Source organism: Sturnira hondurensis, unplaced genomic scaffold (assembly GCF_014824575.4).
Source record: "Sturnira hondurensis isolate 20B ecotype Veracruz unplaced genomic scaffold, ASM1482457v3 Scaffold0016915, whole genome shotgun sequence".
Lineage (NCBI taxonomy): Eukaryota > Metazoa > Chordata > Mammalia > Chiroptera > Phyllostomidae > Sturnira > Sturnira hondurensis.
In genome coordinates, this window is record NW_028089546.1 from 569,566 (window position 1) to 586,707 (window position 17,142).

Below are 17,142 nucleotides of genomic sequence, written 5' to 3' on the forward strand. Positions count from 1 at the left end.
CAGAGGCACATGGAACAAAGACCGAGTGAGAGCCCAGGGTCTGTACTGGGCCTGTAGGCGAGAAATCAGAGGGCAGGTTTAGTCCAGTCCAAGAGTCAGAGTCCACTGGGGTTCAGAGACCAACGACACTAAAGGAAGGTGAAGGTCTGGGGTCTGCGCATTTAATCAGGCCCACAAGGGTCACCTTGACTTTTCACCGCAACCCTCTGGTCTCCATAGAGAAATAGCTTGTAAGACAGATGACCCTGAGGGAGAACAACCTGGGGCTGTCTGTGGATTAAAACAGGAGAGCTTGTTTAAGGGGAGAGTGACTGGAAGGCCAGAGGCTGCTTGTGACAATGTCATAAGCTCTCTCAGCCCAAATGGCATCATTGGAGAGGAGGGAAGGCTGGCATGGGGGCCTTGGCCCAGTACCCTTTCAGTCCCGAGCTGTCCCATGGACCCTCAGTTTCCCTTCTACACTTGAAAAGGGGATATATAACCCTGACCAGTGTGGCTCAGTTGGTTGGGCATTATCCCACAAAGCAAAAGGTTGCTGGTTTGAGACCCAGTCAGGGCACATGCTTGGGTTAGGGTCTCTGGTCGGGTGTACGAGAGGCAACCAGTTGATGATTCTTTCTGAACATCAATGTTTCCCTTCCTCTCTCTTTCCCTTCCCTCCTCTCTCTCTAAAAATAAATAAATCTTTAAAAGGGGGGGGGGTAGCCGCAGAGCAACATGACATGGAGTGGCAGCTGCTCTTCTTTTCGACAACACGCACCGTGGGCTTGGCCACCCTCCTCCAGCCTGGGTGGTGCCCCTGGTGCCAGTGGGCCGGCCTCTCAACACCAGATGTGCGTGCCGAGGGCATCGGTAAAGGTGAATAGAGAGCGGGCCAAACAGTTCCACTGGCTGCTCTCCCCCACCTCTGTTCTACTCTACTGCCGACCGCGTCCTTAAATCCCTGTCCCTGACCCTCGGCTGCTCACAGTCCTCCCCGACCTCTGGGTTCCTTCCCGCCACAGTGGCATCGTCATCTTCTCCCCGGGCCCTGATGCTCCGTCCCCTTCACCCTCGCACCCGGCACGGGGTCTAGAATGCGGCTGCTCGACGTCGCTGAGACTGGTCCCATCCCCTCCTCTTCACCCAGGCAGAGTCACTCACTGTCCCCTGTGGTTTTCTTAGCTGGCTGTTGTGATTGTTATTTTGTGTGTCTGTCCCCACTCACTGTGAGTGCCACTGGTCACTTCAAGAGTGGCACTAAATGTCTGTGGAGCAGATAAAGGAAAGCCCAGGAGAACTGTTAGTGAAGGATCCAGATTGAATAGTTGTGAATTCCAAGGATTACAGTTATTTTCCAACTTGCAATAAAAAGCTACAGTGTTCTTGAGGCTACAGGGGAGTCGGGTTTGGAGTGGGAAACGAAGGAGTAGGGTTTGGTGTAGTGTGTGGGGGAGAGTTTAGGGTTGGAGGCATATTAGCGTGCATGAACACGGCTTAGGCCCTGTGTTGCCTGCACACAGGGGCTGGCATGTTTTGGGGGGGAGCTGGTGTGTGAAGCATGGGGGCATGTATGGCGGTGTGTGTCTATATGTTCTCCTGCCTCTACTGTGGCTAGACTCTGTGCCTCATATGTTGACATGCAAGCATCCCCCTCACCCCCCACCCCATATGGCACAAGGAGCTACCAGGTGTTTGTTCAAACTGCAAGGCTGGTCCGGGGATGGGGCAGGCCTCAGGTAAAATGCCATGTCTTTTGGTTCCTGTGAAGAGAGTGGGGGGTCACAAACAGTGCCCGCTGGGTGCCCCCTGCTGCTCACCCTCTGTACCCTTCTTTCCTTCCTTCCTTCCTTCCTTCCTTCCTTCCTTCCTTCCTTCCATGCTGCTCCCTTAGGGAATTCAGTGTCCGGGAGCTGACTGACCCTGAGTGCTTTTTCTCCTTTCTCTTCCTTCCTACAGTCAGTTCTGAATGTGATCAGTGAGCTGCAGGAGCAGATGTGTAGCCTGCAGCTGGACATCCACAGGCAGATTCAACAGCGCCTCTTACTCAGTAGGGACCACCCTGAGGAGGTGGTTGCCGGTGACGGTGTGGCCGAGCCCCAGGCCTGCAGCCAGGACTGTGCCCGTTGGGAGGGGTCACCTGTAGGAACCTCACTTAAGTATATCGGAGCATGCGTGTGTGGGGTGTTTCCTAACCAGAACAGTGTGCCGTGGCTTAACAGGGGTCTGTTGTTGCCTCTGGGCAGAGTTTGGGACTCACAAGCTCCCTCCAGACATGAGCTGAGTGAGCTCTGGGACCCTCCCTGAGCAGGGTCTGAGCAGGTGAGGCCACCGTTGGACAGGTGGTGCGCTCATCTCCCTCGGTCTGGGAGTGAGGACTGGGCATCTGTGCGAAAGGAAGCCTTTGGACTGCCCCCCAGCACACTGCAGACGCTGATGCCTGCTTCTGGGCTGGGGGAGGAAAGGAAATTTCATCTCCCTTATGTTTTTTAAATAGTATTATGGAAAAATCCTTTCAAGTTTATTTTTAAAGAGGTTTGCCCCCAGCAAGAACATAGAATGCGCGTTTCTACTTGCAGCGATGATGAAGTCATCATCTGAGTTTCCAGAAGAATTTTCCCACATAATCACATTAAAGGGATTGCACCACCTCTGGGCCCTGTGGGGTGTATCTAACTGGGATTCTGGACTTGGCCCCTCACGCTGATGTGACGTCACTGGGGCCTCCTGCACCCGAAAGGTCTGCTGTCGGAGGACTTGGGAGCCCAAGAGAAAGTTCAGGTCACAGTAGCTATGAGCACTGCAGAGGGTCTGCCTCAGCCCTGCAGGAAGTTACCATGCCCCATACTCAACTGTGGAATAGGCTGGAAGTCTCTACCCAGACTTAGGCATTAGGGGAGGCACTCAGTGGGGAAGATTTCCTCCTGCATTAAAGGATACAGAAAAAATTAGGAGCCAAGATATAAATCTAGAGTTGGATAGGGGAGCCTGAGAGGGTGCTGGGGCATGTTGAGTGGTTACAGCAGAAAAACTTCTAAAGGAAGTTAAAATTTGCACCGGTGTTTATAGCCGATGATGGGTATCAGACGGCTTAGAAGAAGAACTGCCAAGGAGGTTACAAGAGCCCAGAGAGCGTCCTGCTCTGTGTCTCCATGGCGTCATCAGGCAGTTCTGCCTCAGGCAGTAACCTGCACACCTCTGGTTCTGTCAGCAGGCCCCACGCTCCCATAGGCAGGGCCAGAAATGTTCTCAGAAAATGATCCTGGCTCAGCTGCAAGACCCAGCAGGCCTAGAAACCTAACACTGCAGATCACAGATTCAGTACCCTTAGCACAGAAGATGTAGTTTTTAAAGGGCATCAACAAATGCTCCCCTCAGCTGTAAGAAAATCTTAATAAATTACCCGACAAAATTCAACTGTGAGCAACGTAACCTTCTGGTGGGTTATCTCAGAATGCCAAGAGCTCCAGGCCACTTAAACAGTGACTTGATCCCAGTCAGGGCACATGCCTGGGTTGCAGGCCGGTTCCTTGCAGGCTAACTACCAGCAGGGGATGCACAAAAGGCAACCATACATTGATGTTTCTCTCCCTCTCTCCTTCCCCTCTAAAGATAAATAAATAAATAAAATTAAAAAAAAAAACAAAAAAACAAAACAAAAAAAACCAGTGACTTGAATTTCACGGGTTCATTCATCAAGAAATAATGCATATCTACTTTGTGCCAGAAGTTAGCAAAACTTCTCATGGAATTCAGTACAGGTGAACTAACCATTAGCAATCACACCAGCAAATATTTCGTTGCAAACGGTGTGGGAGATATCCAGGATGCTGTGAGACGGCACATACATCCTGATGGAGGGTGGAGGTCGGGACAGCCTTGCTGAGGGAGGCCTTAAGGATGGGCAGGAATGAACCTAGCCAGCGGTTCCCGACAGAGTGAGCAGGAACGGTGTGTGGGAAGGCCCAAGTCAGAAAGAGGAACTAACACGTTCCCAGTGTGGCTGGAGCATGACCAGAAGACAGGGTGATACGCGAGGCAGGCCGCACGCCAGCTTTGGGCCAGGCTGTGTTGGTCATGGGTTAAAGTTGGTGAACTTTGAGGAGAAGGGTTGTGCCAGGATCAGATCTGTGTTTTAATGGGATTGTTCCCCTGGATGCTGTGGGGGTCGGTGGGTTCAAGAAGGGTGAGACGACAAAGGAGTACCCAACCAAGGGCCTGTGCAGGCCGGCAGCACTAACAGCCAGACCAGAGTAGTGGTGTTGAGTTGGAGACAGTGACAGATTCACGTTATTTCCTTGGAAGAAGCGTTAACAAGGCTTGGGGGTGAATGGCACATGTGGGAGGAAAGGGAGAGGCAATACCAAGGACAGACCCCAGGGTTTTGCACAGGCGATCTGGTGGGCGCTGCAATGGGGCGTCTAAGAGGGTCGATCAACAGTTCCACTTGGGCGTGGCCACACGTTGCCCGCACGCCATCCACGTGGGCAGATTAAGTAGGAAGATTGTTAGATGAGTCTGGGGTTCAGAAAGTCTATGGAAGTGACCACTTTTCATGCTAATTTTTCTGATAGGAACCGGTCAGCAGGGCTGATTGTTAAAGGACCCTTAGTTTGGGTCAAAGGTGCCACCTTTGCCGAAGGGATGGTTTAGAAAGCTGAGGCTCTGGAGTCAGAAAATTCGGGTTTGGATTCCAGCTCCACCATTGGCAAGTTGTTAAAATATCTCTTCCCCACTCAGCAACCTTCAGTGGCTCCCTACTGTCCAAATGGTGGCATCAGAAATCCTTATGTTCTCATCCTGTTTTCAGCAGGCCCCTACCTTATGTTCTTGGTCTCATCTCTCATCCTCTACCCCATGCCTCTCCCTCCCTCCTTGCTTTAAACCCACCCCCTCCTCTGACCTGGATTACCCAGACTGGCCTCTGCATTTGCTACTTGGCATGTGTCTCCTCAGTGTCTTATGTCTGTCCTGCTGGCTATCACTTCCTCTGTGAAGCCTTTCAGGATCACTGACCCCTCCTCTACGTTCCTCTGTCCTCACTTGGCACAAAAAGATGCTCCCAATTAACCTGCTTCTTTGTCTATAAGAAGCTTCCTTATTTCCACATCCCTTTCCCTCTTGCTCCCAACCCCTACCTGTCCCACCCCTACACATATGTGTATGAGGCAGGCACACCCCACATAGGACATGGGTGTCAGAAAGGCATGGGCCGAACAGGTTCTAAAAATAAGCAGGAAGTTTTCTTTCTCTTAGGTCAAGAATTCCCTGGCCTTTGTTTTAAAATGGCCACACATTTCTCCTGAAACAGCACCATGTTTAAAGATTCGAACTGCAGTGTGGAGCATGTCATGGTTGCTCCTGCCCCAGGCATCCTCTGTGCATGAGCTTGACCAGAGTTGTAGATCCAGGGAACAGCGTCCTACTCGGTAATCATCAGAACTTTGTCTTTCTCCATCATCTCCCTAGGAGTTACTGCAAGAGCTCAAGCACCTCAAAATCAAGGTGGAAGAGTTGGAAAATGAACGGAATCAGTATGAGTGGAAGCTGAAGGCCACTAAGGTAAAAGGCAGTTCTGATGCTTATAGGGAAACACTGAGGCCCAGTGGGGAGTGTCTGGGTTTAAACTCTGGGTTTGCAGGAGCCCATGCTGGAAAAATGCAAACTGACCCTACTGTATGCACACACGGCAGTGACCGGGTTGTTCAGCAGAGAGATTTGACCCAGGGGGCTCTTCTCAAGGAGGAAAGCCCACAAGATTATGAGTTGCTGACGTAACTGAGTCTCCCCCCTCTCGCTGTGTCCCGTAGCACCATCAGCTGACATTGTGCCAAGAAGGGGCAAGCGAGCAAGTGAGTGAGTGAGTGAGCGAGCGATGAGTCCTTAGGCAGATGAGTGCCAATGTTATACTGGCTGCATCATTTTAAGTTTAGCCAGTCCCTCTAATAATCAGTTTTTTGAAACAGCATGTGTTATTTTCAGCAATGAATGTATGTATCCCTTTAAAAAATGATGTATACTTTGAATTTTTGAAATGTGATTTGATTTTGAAAAACTCAAAGTATTTGAATTTTTCAAAATCAAATCAGACTTCTATTGAACTTGGGAGCTTGCTATTTAAATGACGCCAAGGGCCCTGGCTGGTGTGGCTCAGTGGATTGAGTGCTGGCCTGCAAACCAAAGGGTGGCTGGTTTGATCCTCAGTCTGGGCACATGTCTGGGTTGCAGGCCAGGTCTCCAGTAGGGGTGTGCAAGAGGCAACCACACACTGATGTTTCTCTCTCTCTTTTTCCTTCCCTTCCACTCTGTCTAAAAATAATAATCTTAAAAATATAAAAAAGATACCACGGAAAACTTCTTTTGTGAAATAATTTTCTTCCCTCCCTCCTTTGTTTCTTCCCTCATTTTCTGTAATAATTGAAATGCAGAGATTAAAATAAATAGGTTCGATTCAGCCTGTGGGTTTTTTTTTTTTTTTTTGGCCTGAAAGTTGTATTTAATGTTGTCAAATTTGTCGTCCCTTAAATATTAGGAAATTTCACATTGAAATAGAGTAAGGCTGCCCTGGGGGTGGTGGAGTGTGGGGAAGGAAGCTCTCACAACCCTGGAACAGCATTCCTGAGGGAGCCTGGGCAGGGCTGCCTCTGTGTGGGGTGCACACTGGCCAATTCCCTCAGGTCTCCTCAGCGCCACCTATGGGCGCATGGCTCCTGTAGACACTTTCATATTTACTAATTAGCATTTTCTTAACATCTAGTTTTTTTGTTTTATTTTTTCTGTAAGTTATCTTTTAATTAGTATAAAAACAATTATATTTATTATGGAGAATTTTTAAACTAGAACAAATTAAAGGAATAAAAAAAGCACTCATATACCCCCCAGGAGCCACTGCTATTAATATTTCCTTCCTGGCATTTCTTTTATTGGGACTCTCATTCATTCTCTCTTTCTCTCTCAATTTTGATAATTTATTCACAATTTTATTTCATGCTATTAAAAGAAAACTCTGAACACAATGTTGATGTCAATAGTCTATATAACATTTTTGCTTGACTATTTTACAGGTTAGAAAACTGAGGCACCAAGTGGTTAATTAAGTTCCCCAAGACCTCACGGCTAGCTAGTCAGCACCAACACCAGGCACTCCAGATCCATTTAGCTACTGCTCTGTTTTCATCCACTTGTGCCGCAGTATGCACTGGGCTTCATGGTCACTGTTTGTAGGAGCCTTGTGTTCGCCTTTGAAATTATACATACCACCTTCTCTTATGAAAAACCAAACTAGTCTTTTCTTTTTAAATTACCTAAGTCTCTTGCCTTGGCATGTAGACTTTGAGACACCAAAGGTTATTTAATAACTACCAGGTGTGGAGCAGCTCCTATGTGCCAGAACGTACTAAGCCCTTTGCACACTTTTTCTCATTCGATCCATAAAATAACCTGGTGAGGTCTGTTGGTTTATCATCCCCATTTTATTGGTAAGAAAGCCGAGGCTCAGAATAGCCACGGTGAGGTTTGGATCCGGATCTGTATCATTCCAAAACTCATGCTCTCTTCCCTATACCATCCTGATTCCCTGCAGTGAAAACCCTCAGTGGTTTTGGAATTTCTTCACTGTTCTTTGTAAAACTTCTCAGTGCCTAGTGGATTTATCTTCCAGTGCAGCTGCATTAGGGTGTGGTCCTGGTTTAGTGAGGCCCAGCACTTGCTGGGAACCAGAGCACCCAGGGCTGCCTGACACCAGCTCTAGCCTCAGCGGCTATGGCAGTAGCACACTGTCCTCAGGATCAAGTAGATGGCCTCCAGGCCATTGTTGACTTCCCAGCTATGGGGACAGCCACCACTCAAAGGATATCAGAGCACCTGTCATTTCTGGCCTATTTTGTGGAACTTGGCACATGGGAGGTTGGGCCCAGCCACTTGGTTTGTAGAGTTTTAAATATTTAAGACTGACCTTGCCCTTTCTGGGTGACTCAGTTGGTTGCAATGTCATCCCATGCACCAAAAAGTTGTGGGTTCAACCCCGGTTTGGACACATACCTAGGTTGCAGGTTCGATCCCCAGTCGGGTATGTATGGGAAGCAAAAAATCAATGTCTGTCTGTCTTTGTCTCCCTTTCTCTCTCTTTAAAATCAGTAAAAACATATTCTTGGATGAGGATTAAAAAGTAATAAATTAAATAACTGACCTCACCCAGGGGCAGATCTCATGGAGCATGGGCTTTGTCATGCCTGGGGTCTGCCTCACCAGGCCCATGCCACTGATGTCTACCGTGGGGCCCGCAGACAAGCCTCAGGTATGCAGATTCCTAACAGATGCCAGCCTGGACCCTGTCTGCAAAGACCCTGTCTGCAGAGAAAGGGAGACATGGGCATGGAGAAGTCCAAGAAGGGTTTAGAGAGTGTTTTCTAAGACTAGTCTGGCTCTTACAGAAATGAGAGACATTTGGATTGAGCATCTCGAGGGTAAGCTTCTCAGAAGCCACTGTCACCATTCATGGTAAGCCATGAGTGACACTGTGGCCCTGAGGGAGCCAGAAAAGCTGCTGTGGGCTGTGAGCCTCAGCAGGTAGTTGGACACAGATGGACTCAGCTCTCTGGCCTCTGGGTGGAGACCAGAGCACAGGGGCAGGGCTCCACAGGAAACGTGGGAGTAAGGAAACCTGGCCTGCGCCACCTTTTTCTTTACCTGGTCGTCTCTGTCCCAGTTGGGAGCTGTTAGTGAAGGCTTCTTCAGAAACCCTCGCGGTGGTGTCAGGGAGCCCACACTGTGTAGAGTGGCTCTCGTTTGTCCTGTTCATCTTAGAAGCAGACCTGCTGTGGTGGTGAGAGCCTGGCTTTGGAGCAGGTGTGGATTACATCCTTGCCTGGTCACTAAATGGCTCTGTGCCTTGACCACTGAATCTTGCATGACTCCTAATTTCTCCCCAGGGACAACCGGGACGCTGCTTCCTCCCATGGTTTCCTGTGGAGACTGAGGGAGGTTTGATGTAAGAAAGGGGACAGCACAGGGGTCCACACGGAGTGGCTGCTCAGTCATGGGTCCTGAAGCTAAACACAGGCCCATTCAGCAGAGGAGCCGCCAACAGGATCAGCGATCACTTGGCTACTTGGAGTTGTTCACAGGTTAACTGGCGCCTCTGTGGGAAAGCACAGCCCATTCCATAACCTTGAGGAATGAAGGCAGGGCGTGACTGGGCTCCCACATACTGCAGGGGCAGCCAGAGTAGAGGTCTTAGTTGTGTGCTTTGTTGCCTGGCTCAGGGGTTGGTTCTCAACCTCTTACTTAGTCTGGTTTGATGCTCAGAGACCTAGCTAGTTCTCATAAGGGAAGGAACAGGATGTGAGCACCAATAGTAGCACTTAGTGAATGCTTACTATCTACCAAGCACTAGGCTGAGTTGTTCATAACCGTTATCTTATTTAATCCTCTTTACAGCCCCCCAAGGTAAATGCCATTTCCTCTACTTCATAGATGAGCTAAGACTCAGAAAAGTTAACTCAGTTACCCAAGGTCACCCAACAGGAAGTGAGAGAATCCAAGTTTGTTTGATTCCAAAGTCATTGTGCCTCTTGGGCTGGATCCTGCACAGTTCCGACCTTCTAATGAGTATGAAGAATCAGGGACAGAGCCACACCTACCGTCAGGTGTGAGATTTAACCTGCTACATGTGGGAACCATGCACTGCACCTGCCCATGTGTGTACATGCACAAATGTGTGTGCACACTGGTGGGGCTGTACTTACCTGCTTTATTTGCAAAAGTATTTCTGCTCAGCGAACCTGAGTGCTTGCATGTATGTATGTGTGGGTGAGCGTGCACAGGTGCCTAGAGGTTGGGCAGAGGCAGTGGCTATGCACAAAGGGTGGGAGAGTGTTTGAGGGAGGCAACTCCTTGCTCATTCTTTATCTAAAACTAGTGATTTGATTTCTAGTTATTTCCACAATTGGGTGGAAAAATGAAAAATGCATGTACTTGCAACAGTGGACTACATACATGCTGTTGCATAACTATCTAGGGAGAAGGAAGACCACATCCAAAAAGTGATTATCCATTTCCAGACCAAGGGCAGCCTTCCCATTGGACACAGTCCCAGCTCTTCCAGCCTCAGTGGTGTTTGGACCACAGAGGGCAGGAGATGGAAAGAGCCTAGTCTGGTAGGAAGATGTAGGACAAGAGCAGGTGGATGGACAGAGATTCGCAGGACCAAAATGTCCAGAAAGAATGAATGCATTTAGCAGAGCTCCACCTTGTGGAGAGGGCAGTGAGCAATTCTAACTGCTCACCTCTGGCACCTCTGCTCCTAATTTCCTAACATGTCCTAGGACCCACTGGCTCTGGGCTCTGACTTGAGAAACTTCTTTACAGTTTGGTAGTCCCTCTGAACTGGTAGGGATGCTCTGTTTTCTTCTAGGCAGAGGTGGCCCAACTCCAAGAGCAGGTGGCCCTGAAGGATGCAGAAATTGAGCGTCTGCACAGCCAACTGTCCCGGACTGCAGCTTTCCACAGTGATCATGCAGAGAAAGGTAACTGGTTTGACTGTGACGGAATGTACAGTCAAACCCTGGGTCCTGTGCCTCCTCTTATAAGCAGGCATGTATGCCTGTGGATGAGTATGTGGATGCTAATGTACATGTAAGTGCATATGTGTGCAAACATGACCCAGTGAATGGATGCATGCATGTGTGCATGACTGGGCCTATAAAACACAGCACTATCATGGAATCACTGCCATGAACCTGAACTCCTCTCTCGTTCAGAAGATTCAGCTCTGGAGGTTTTTCTGACCATTGAACCTCTGGCCACCTCTGGAGCCTTAGATGTTCACCTGATTGAAAGGGCTTGTTTTTGTGTCATCGCCAAAGGGGAGGTGTTAGCAGTTCATTCAGTCATTTAATGGATACCTGTCTGATGCTTGTACAAGACCCTGAGTTTACAGAAACAATTAGTTATTGCTCACCCTTTAGATCTCAACCTGTCAGAAACGTTACCTGTCAGAAAGACCTGCCCTGGCCGCTCTACCTCATGCAGATGCTCCTAATCCTATTTTCTAAGTCAGGGTTGTTGTTTTTCCCCATAGCATTGTACCTCGTCGGTGTTGCACTTTGGGGGTTCTCTTTGTGTAGACTGTTGTCATCACTCTGGGGCAGGGACTGCATCTATCTTTTCTTTAAGACTATATCCCTGGAGCCTAGTGTTTGGCCCACGTTAGGCTTCTAAGAAATATTTATTGAATAAATGAAAGGCTGGTGAATGGTCCCCAAGGAGTTCAAGTCTTGCTGATTAAAACCAGAGGATAAATACTCTTATTAGCACATATTTAGTATTTACGGTATTTATTTTGTATACAAAACGATCACACATCTTCTCACTTTTCCTCTTGCCTCAGGCTGCGGAATAATGCTGGAGATCATATAGCCCTGCGGATTGGCCTTATTACCGAAACTTATCTCGGCCAAGCACCGCTTAGCTCAGATCTCTGGCTCCGGTGGGGAAGCTGTGTAGCCGTGGAGCAGTGGCTTAGGCTAGTGTAAGAAGTAGTCACCAATATCTTCATCCCTTTCCCAGGCTTTCTTTTCCCAGCCATTGAGCATGTCACTCACCCGCCAAGCCTAATGTGGAGGCTGCGTGTCCCTAAGGTATCCTCCTAGATTATCCATGATACTAAACCAGGACAGAGGGCTCTCTGATCCATGACTAAGAGTCCAGGCAGCCTTCCCCCTGTACCCCACGCTACTCCACAGTCCAAGCCTTCCAGGCCCTGCCCCATTCCATCATCAGGTACCTCTTGGAGCTGGTCCTCTGGCCATTTGCTGCTCAAAGCATCAGGGTGTTGCAGTCTTCGTATGGAGCTCCTGCTCCCCCCACTTGCTGGGCTGCAGAGCTGGCCTTCAGCTGCCAAGAGCGTAAGATGATAAGCAAGTACTCTGCACTTTCCTCTGAAAATATATCCCTACACCTACTTATACCAAGTACATAAGTCTGCTCTTCCTATTCTTGTTGGATATAGCAAGCACCCTAAAAGCAAATGGGGGAGCAAATACTTTTGTTCCCTTGTCCCCTGTACTTTTCTTATATAGATACCTCTATTCTCTCTGCAGTGCCCAGTTTGTGTTTGAGTGGAATTCTTGTTTGGAAAATCTACGTGCCACTTCCTAGTCCTCTAAATATTTGGCAGAGTGACCTCCAGCTCCATTAGGCATTGGCCTTTGACCTGGCTCTCCACTTTGGAAGGAGTCAAGAAAGACCCTGTTGGGTCCAAAGTGAGAGAAGGCCTTGAATTGTCCACCACAGACTGAAACAGGTCCCTCAGCCCACAGGGACATTCTGTAGACGTGTGATGAAACAGGGCTGTTTTCCTCAGCAGTAGAGTTTAGACGCAGATGTGTCTAAACATCTGGTAGTCAGTTCTGACTATCCCATTTTAGATTATGCTAAGTAATCAACTCTTTTACCTAATTATTTTTTTCCAGTTTCCATTCAACTATAGAATTCTACACCCCCCTCTCCCACCACTTTATTTTAAATTCTCTGCTACAGTCCATGGGACTGTGTGATTTTCTTCAAAACTAGTTTCAGTCCCGGTATATGGTATATGCCCAACAAGTTATAAAGGATATATGTTTGTATTCTTGTGAGATGTTAGTTATGAAAGATTTTTCTCTGTGTCACCTTTGAGTAGATGACATTTTGTTTTTCCCCCACAATTGTCTGTCAGGGAAGACAAAATGATTGGTTCATTCATTTATGAGTCCAGCAAATATTTGATGAGATTGAATTCTGTGCCAACACCATTATGGGCTCTTTAAAGAAGTAAAGAAGTTTATGTACAATTCATTCACGTGGAGAGTCATCAGGTTTTCACTTGAGGAGCATCTTAGCATGTGGGGGTAGCTGTCTGCATTTATATAAATAATTCTTTCCACACCTTAATTCTTTTAGACCAAGAAATTCAACGTCTGAAAATTGGGATGGAAACTTTACTAATTGCCAATGAAGATAAGGTAAGATTGGGCAACCTGTCTTCTACCTGCTGACCTCCCTGGCTCTGTTTGGTCCCTGCTGGTTATTGACACTCAGGACACAGCCATGTCCATCAGGCTGTTGACTCAGGGCTGTGTCAGAACGGCTTCTGCTTCCTAGAGACCAGGCCTCAGCCACCTGTTGTTGGCTTTGATGTCTGGGAACTTGGCCTAAATGGAATCTCCCAAAGGCAGATAAAAGCCCTGCCTGTTCATGCTGGTGTGGTGGAAAAAAACACCAGTGTGGTTACAGGTCAGAGCTGTTGCTTAGCCTCCTAGCAGACTCACACACAGTCTGCCGCCCAGCTCCCACGTGTGTGATCCCATGATAGACCTGTCCTAGAGACAGTAGGTGGCAGGTCACTTACCCTGCCGTCGTATAGTCTTCACATGTAATTCCCTCGTAATCATGAAATAAACATCTCTATACACATAGAAGACCCACCTGGCACAAAAATCAGTGTAGAAGGATCACACCCCGCATTTTGCAGTTGAGGAAACAGACTCAAAGCACATCAGTGGTTTGCCCAAGGCCGGGTAACAGCAGACGGCAGAGCTAGAGTTTATGCCAGTTTGTCTTGCTCCAGGATCTGTGTGGCTTCCCAAGTTCCTAGGCCTCTGCTGAAGGAAATGGTCCCTCTAGGAATGTCCTTTGTTATGTAAGGAACCTCAGACTCCTAATGAACAGGCAAAACTATTTGGACAAATGGACATTTGTATTTTAGTCTCCTCATTTTTTTTGTGGGTAGCTTCAGAGGACAACATTTGGATCAGGAGGCAGACTTTAATGGTTACCTCAGGAGGGTGGGGGGACCCTGAGTTTCTGCTTCTGGAACTGTTTTAGCCCCTCGAAGGCCCTGTCAGACAGGGATTGTTTTATGGCTAGAGACTGGACTCAACCTTCAGGGAGAGGCAGGAGTGCCCGCAGCTGCCCGGGAGGCAGGCCACTGAGAAGCCAGGCTCTGGGATGGGCCCGGACACCGTGTTTGCACATGGTGTCCCCTCTCAGTGGGCGCAAAACACAGCCTGGGCCCCCAAACGAACTCACCGGAGGTGCCAGTGGTGGTGTTTACATGTGAGTCTGCTCTCGCACTGTGACAGGACCGTCGGATAGAGGAGCTCACAGTGCTGTTAAACCAGTACCGGAGGGTGAAGGAGATCGTGCTGGCAACTCAAGGTAAGAGTGCCATTTTCTCTCGGAGGTGTTCCAGCTACTGGAGGTTAAATCCAGGGGCAGTCGGCCAGAAGATTCTTCATCCTCAGTTGGGGAAGACCCTCTGCTAGAGGACAGAACTGGTTGGACTGTCTGGAATTGTAGGAAATTGCAGCTGTTAAGACTTTCAGAAACTTTGTCTTAGAATATAAAAACACCGAATAAAATGAAGCATTGCCCCTCCCTCCCCCACGTCCCATCACGTATGGTGAGGTCACAGTTAGTGATAGTAATGACAGTGGTTAATGCCTCATACTTTTCACAAGCTTTTTTTGGCTGGGATTCTGTTTTGGAATTAAATGCAAAATGGAGAACATTGTTCTAATTATAAAGATTTTGCAGTCTACAACATCTGAAATAAAAAAGGCATCATGCAATCCAAAACAAATAAACAAGTAAGACTTCCAGAAATGTCCAATGGCATTCAGTTCAGAACTCTCAAGGACTACCCAGATCACCAAGAAAATAAAGCCTTCAAATTGAGCCCTTGGGGACCTCCACCCTTGGAGAATCTCCTATGCATCTTCCCAGGTTACCCCTTAGAGAGTCAGTGAGTGGAATCAAACCTGGATCAAAGATCAGTTCAGTGACCTTAATGGGGACTAAAGCTTGTCCACCTACTGGAGAATGTAAAGATGTCCCCGGCAGACTCCCAGGGACTTGGGGAGGCTTCTATGAGTCTTCAGGTGCCTAGAATTCCACGGGAAATCACAAGGCAGGGAGAGCTGTTTGCATTTCATATTTGCTGCTCAGGCTGAATGCAACATGCAGGCAGCATTCATGTTCTTATGGGCGCTGTGGGGCATGTGCCAGGCTGCCCGCCTCGTTCACACTGTTGACCTGGGCTTCCATCACAGATCCCAAGGAAGCAGCTGTGTCATTGGAGAGAGCGGCTTTGAAGGTACTCAGGAATCTCTGATTCCGGCTGCCTCATCTTAAGAAGAAACTGAGCCCCAAACTGGGTTTTGGCCATATGGTCACTGCCCGGGGCCTATAAGCCCCTCTCCCTCCCACCTCACTCCCATATGCATGTCACTACCCCGTTTTTTCTAATCTTTTGAGATCTTGGGTCAAGTCATTCTCAGGACCTGAGTGCCTGTGGCCAAGGAGTCAGAAGGTTTGAGAGGGTTACCATGGGGTACATTCTCTCTATTCTATACAGGGGCTTTGGCCTTGAGACCTCTTGCTTGGCAGCCCTTGCTCAGATGCCCTGAAGAATCTTCCAGATCACTCTTAATGCCCCTGTGTATATTGCGTATTCTTTGAAGAAAAAACAATGTTAGGGTTTTGTGGTACAATTATAATAGTCATCATCTTTTGTGCATTAATACTTCCAGGACCTTCAGAGAGAAGTCTTTCAATCAATGAGGAAGAGCTGGAAGGAAGCTTCAGAAAACGGAATACTACAAATAAAGGCCCTGAGGAATTATTTAAACCAGAGGTGCTGTGTTTACATCGTGATGTAGAATTTCAACAGGCCCTAAGAGCTTACCCTGAGCATGGGGGAGCATCTAGTGAGGAAACTGTTAGGTATAAACCTTGACAGGTGAAAATTTAAATCAATGAAGTGGCCCCAGAGGCCTTGGGGAGAGAGCCCCGAGGACAGCAGGGGACCCAGGCACAGGTCTGTGTTCCACTTGGGGGGACAGTATAGTGGATACTGGATTTTCAAGCATAGGAGTTTTCTTTTTTAATCCAGTTTCTTTTTTTGTTTTGTCTTTCCTATTCAGAATGTAAGCATAGACTGAAAGTGTTGTCGCTTTTACTTGCCACTCTTTCTCCAGAGTTTGCAGTAATGCCTGGTACCCAGTAGAATTCAACAAATATTGTTGAATGAATGGACGTGTCTTGCTCATTTAGAGGGATAACTGCCAGTTTGGAGGTGATACATTCCTGCTTCAAATGTCCCCTGTAGACCCTATAACCAGTGTGTAGATTTTCCTTCTCTTCTTTCTATATGAACCTCTCTGGACTGAGGATAGGCACAAATAAGCAGCCTCATACATACAGATCTCAGGGAGAGAAGGAGCTTTAATTTAGGATCTAGAAAATTCAAGAAACCCCAGGACAGCCAAACTGAAGAGGATCTTGGTTGTTCTACGCTCAACCCTTGTAGTTAAGGAAGGAGTAAATGTGTCACCCGATCGATGCCCCAGTTACTCGGTCAAAGCAAGCATCCCTGGTTGCTGGCAAGAAGAAAACAGCAGTAACGGGTCCAGACTCAGCACCTCTGTGTGTCAGTGTGATGAGCACTGCGTTCGGCTCACTTCATTCACTCCTCATGACACCCCATTTGGATCTGCATTTTATTGTGATAAAGTGGAGGTTCAGGGAGGCTAAGTGATCTGCTCTAGGTCACACAGCAAGTAGATGGCAGAACCTTGACCTGAAGCCAGGTTTATTTGACCGAAAAGCCAGGGTTTAGCAATGGTACTGTGCTGCCAGGGCCCTTCCTACAGCAGACGGAAAGGATTCTGTGCTCTAGAGAAAAGAGGTGGTTTTTCCGGTCAGTCTAACACTGAAGACACAGGACTGCATCCCTGTGCACCACCGTTAGCTCCAGTCCGTGCCCACTGTGAGGCTCTCTCCTCTCTCACCTTGGCAATCCTGTTCTCAGTTCTTAAGGGTCAGCTTCAGTCGCCTTCCCTCTGAAGCCTTCCTAACCTTCCCACCAGTGAGAGGAGACCCTGCCTCTCCTCTATCCCCATGTCATGTTACAGGTATTGGTGCCATAGGACATGTCACATTGATATTTTATCCTAATTAACTTGTCTGCCTCCCTGATATGGGGTGTGCTGGCCCCACACCTAGCTCTGGGCCTGGCAGGTAGTAGAAGGTGCTCGTGTTTGTTGAGAGACTGTATCGGCCGCGGTGTTGCTCACTGCAAACAACAGAGGCCTACTCTGGCTAACCTATGCAAAAAAAGGA

At 48.2% G+C, this 17,142-nt stretch overlaps 1 protein-coding gene across 6 annotated transcripts in view; it reads left to right on the forward strand.

Moving 5' to 3' along the window:
* PPFIBP2 (PPFIB scaffold protein 2) overlaps positions 1–17,142 on the forward strand; it is a 130,845-nt gene that overhangs the window by 94,893 nt on the left and 18,810 nt on the right. For all 6 annotated transcript variants that reach the window (XM_037066984.1, XM_037066985.1, XM_037066986.1 and 3 more), the window contains 5 exons: positions 5,449–5,541; positions 10,394–10,505; positions 12,922–12,983; positions 14,103–14,178; positions 15,552–15,655. In XM_037066984.1, the coding sequence (XP_036922879.1) occupies positions 5,449–5,541; positions 10,394–10,505; positions 12,922–12,983; positions 14,103–14,178; positions 15,552–15,655 (447 nt within the window). The remainder of the gene's footprint in view (positions 1–5,448; positions 5,542–10,393; positions 10,506–12,921; positions 12,984–14,102; positions 14,179–15,551; positions 15,656–17,142) is intronic.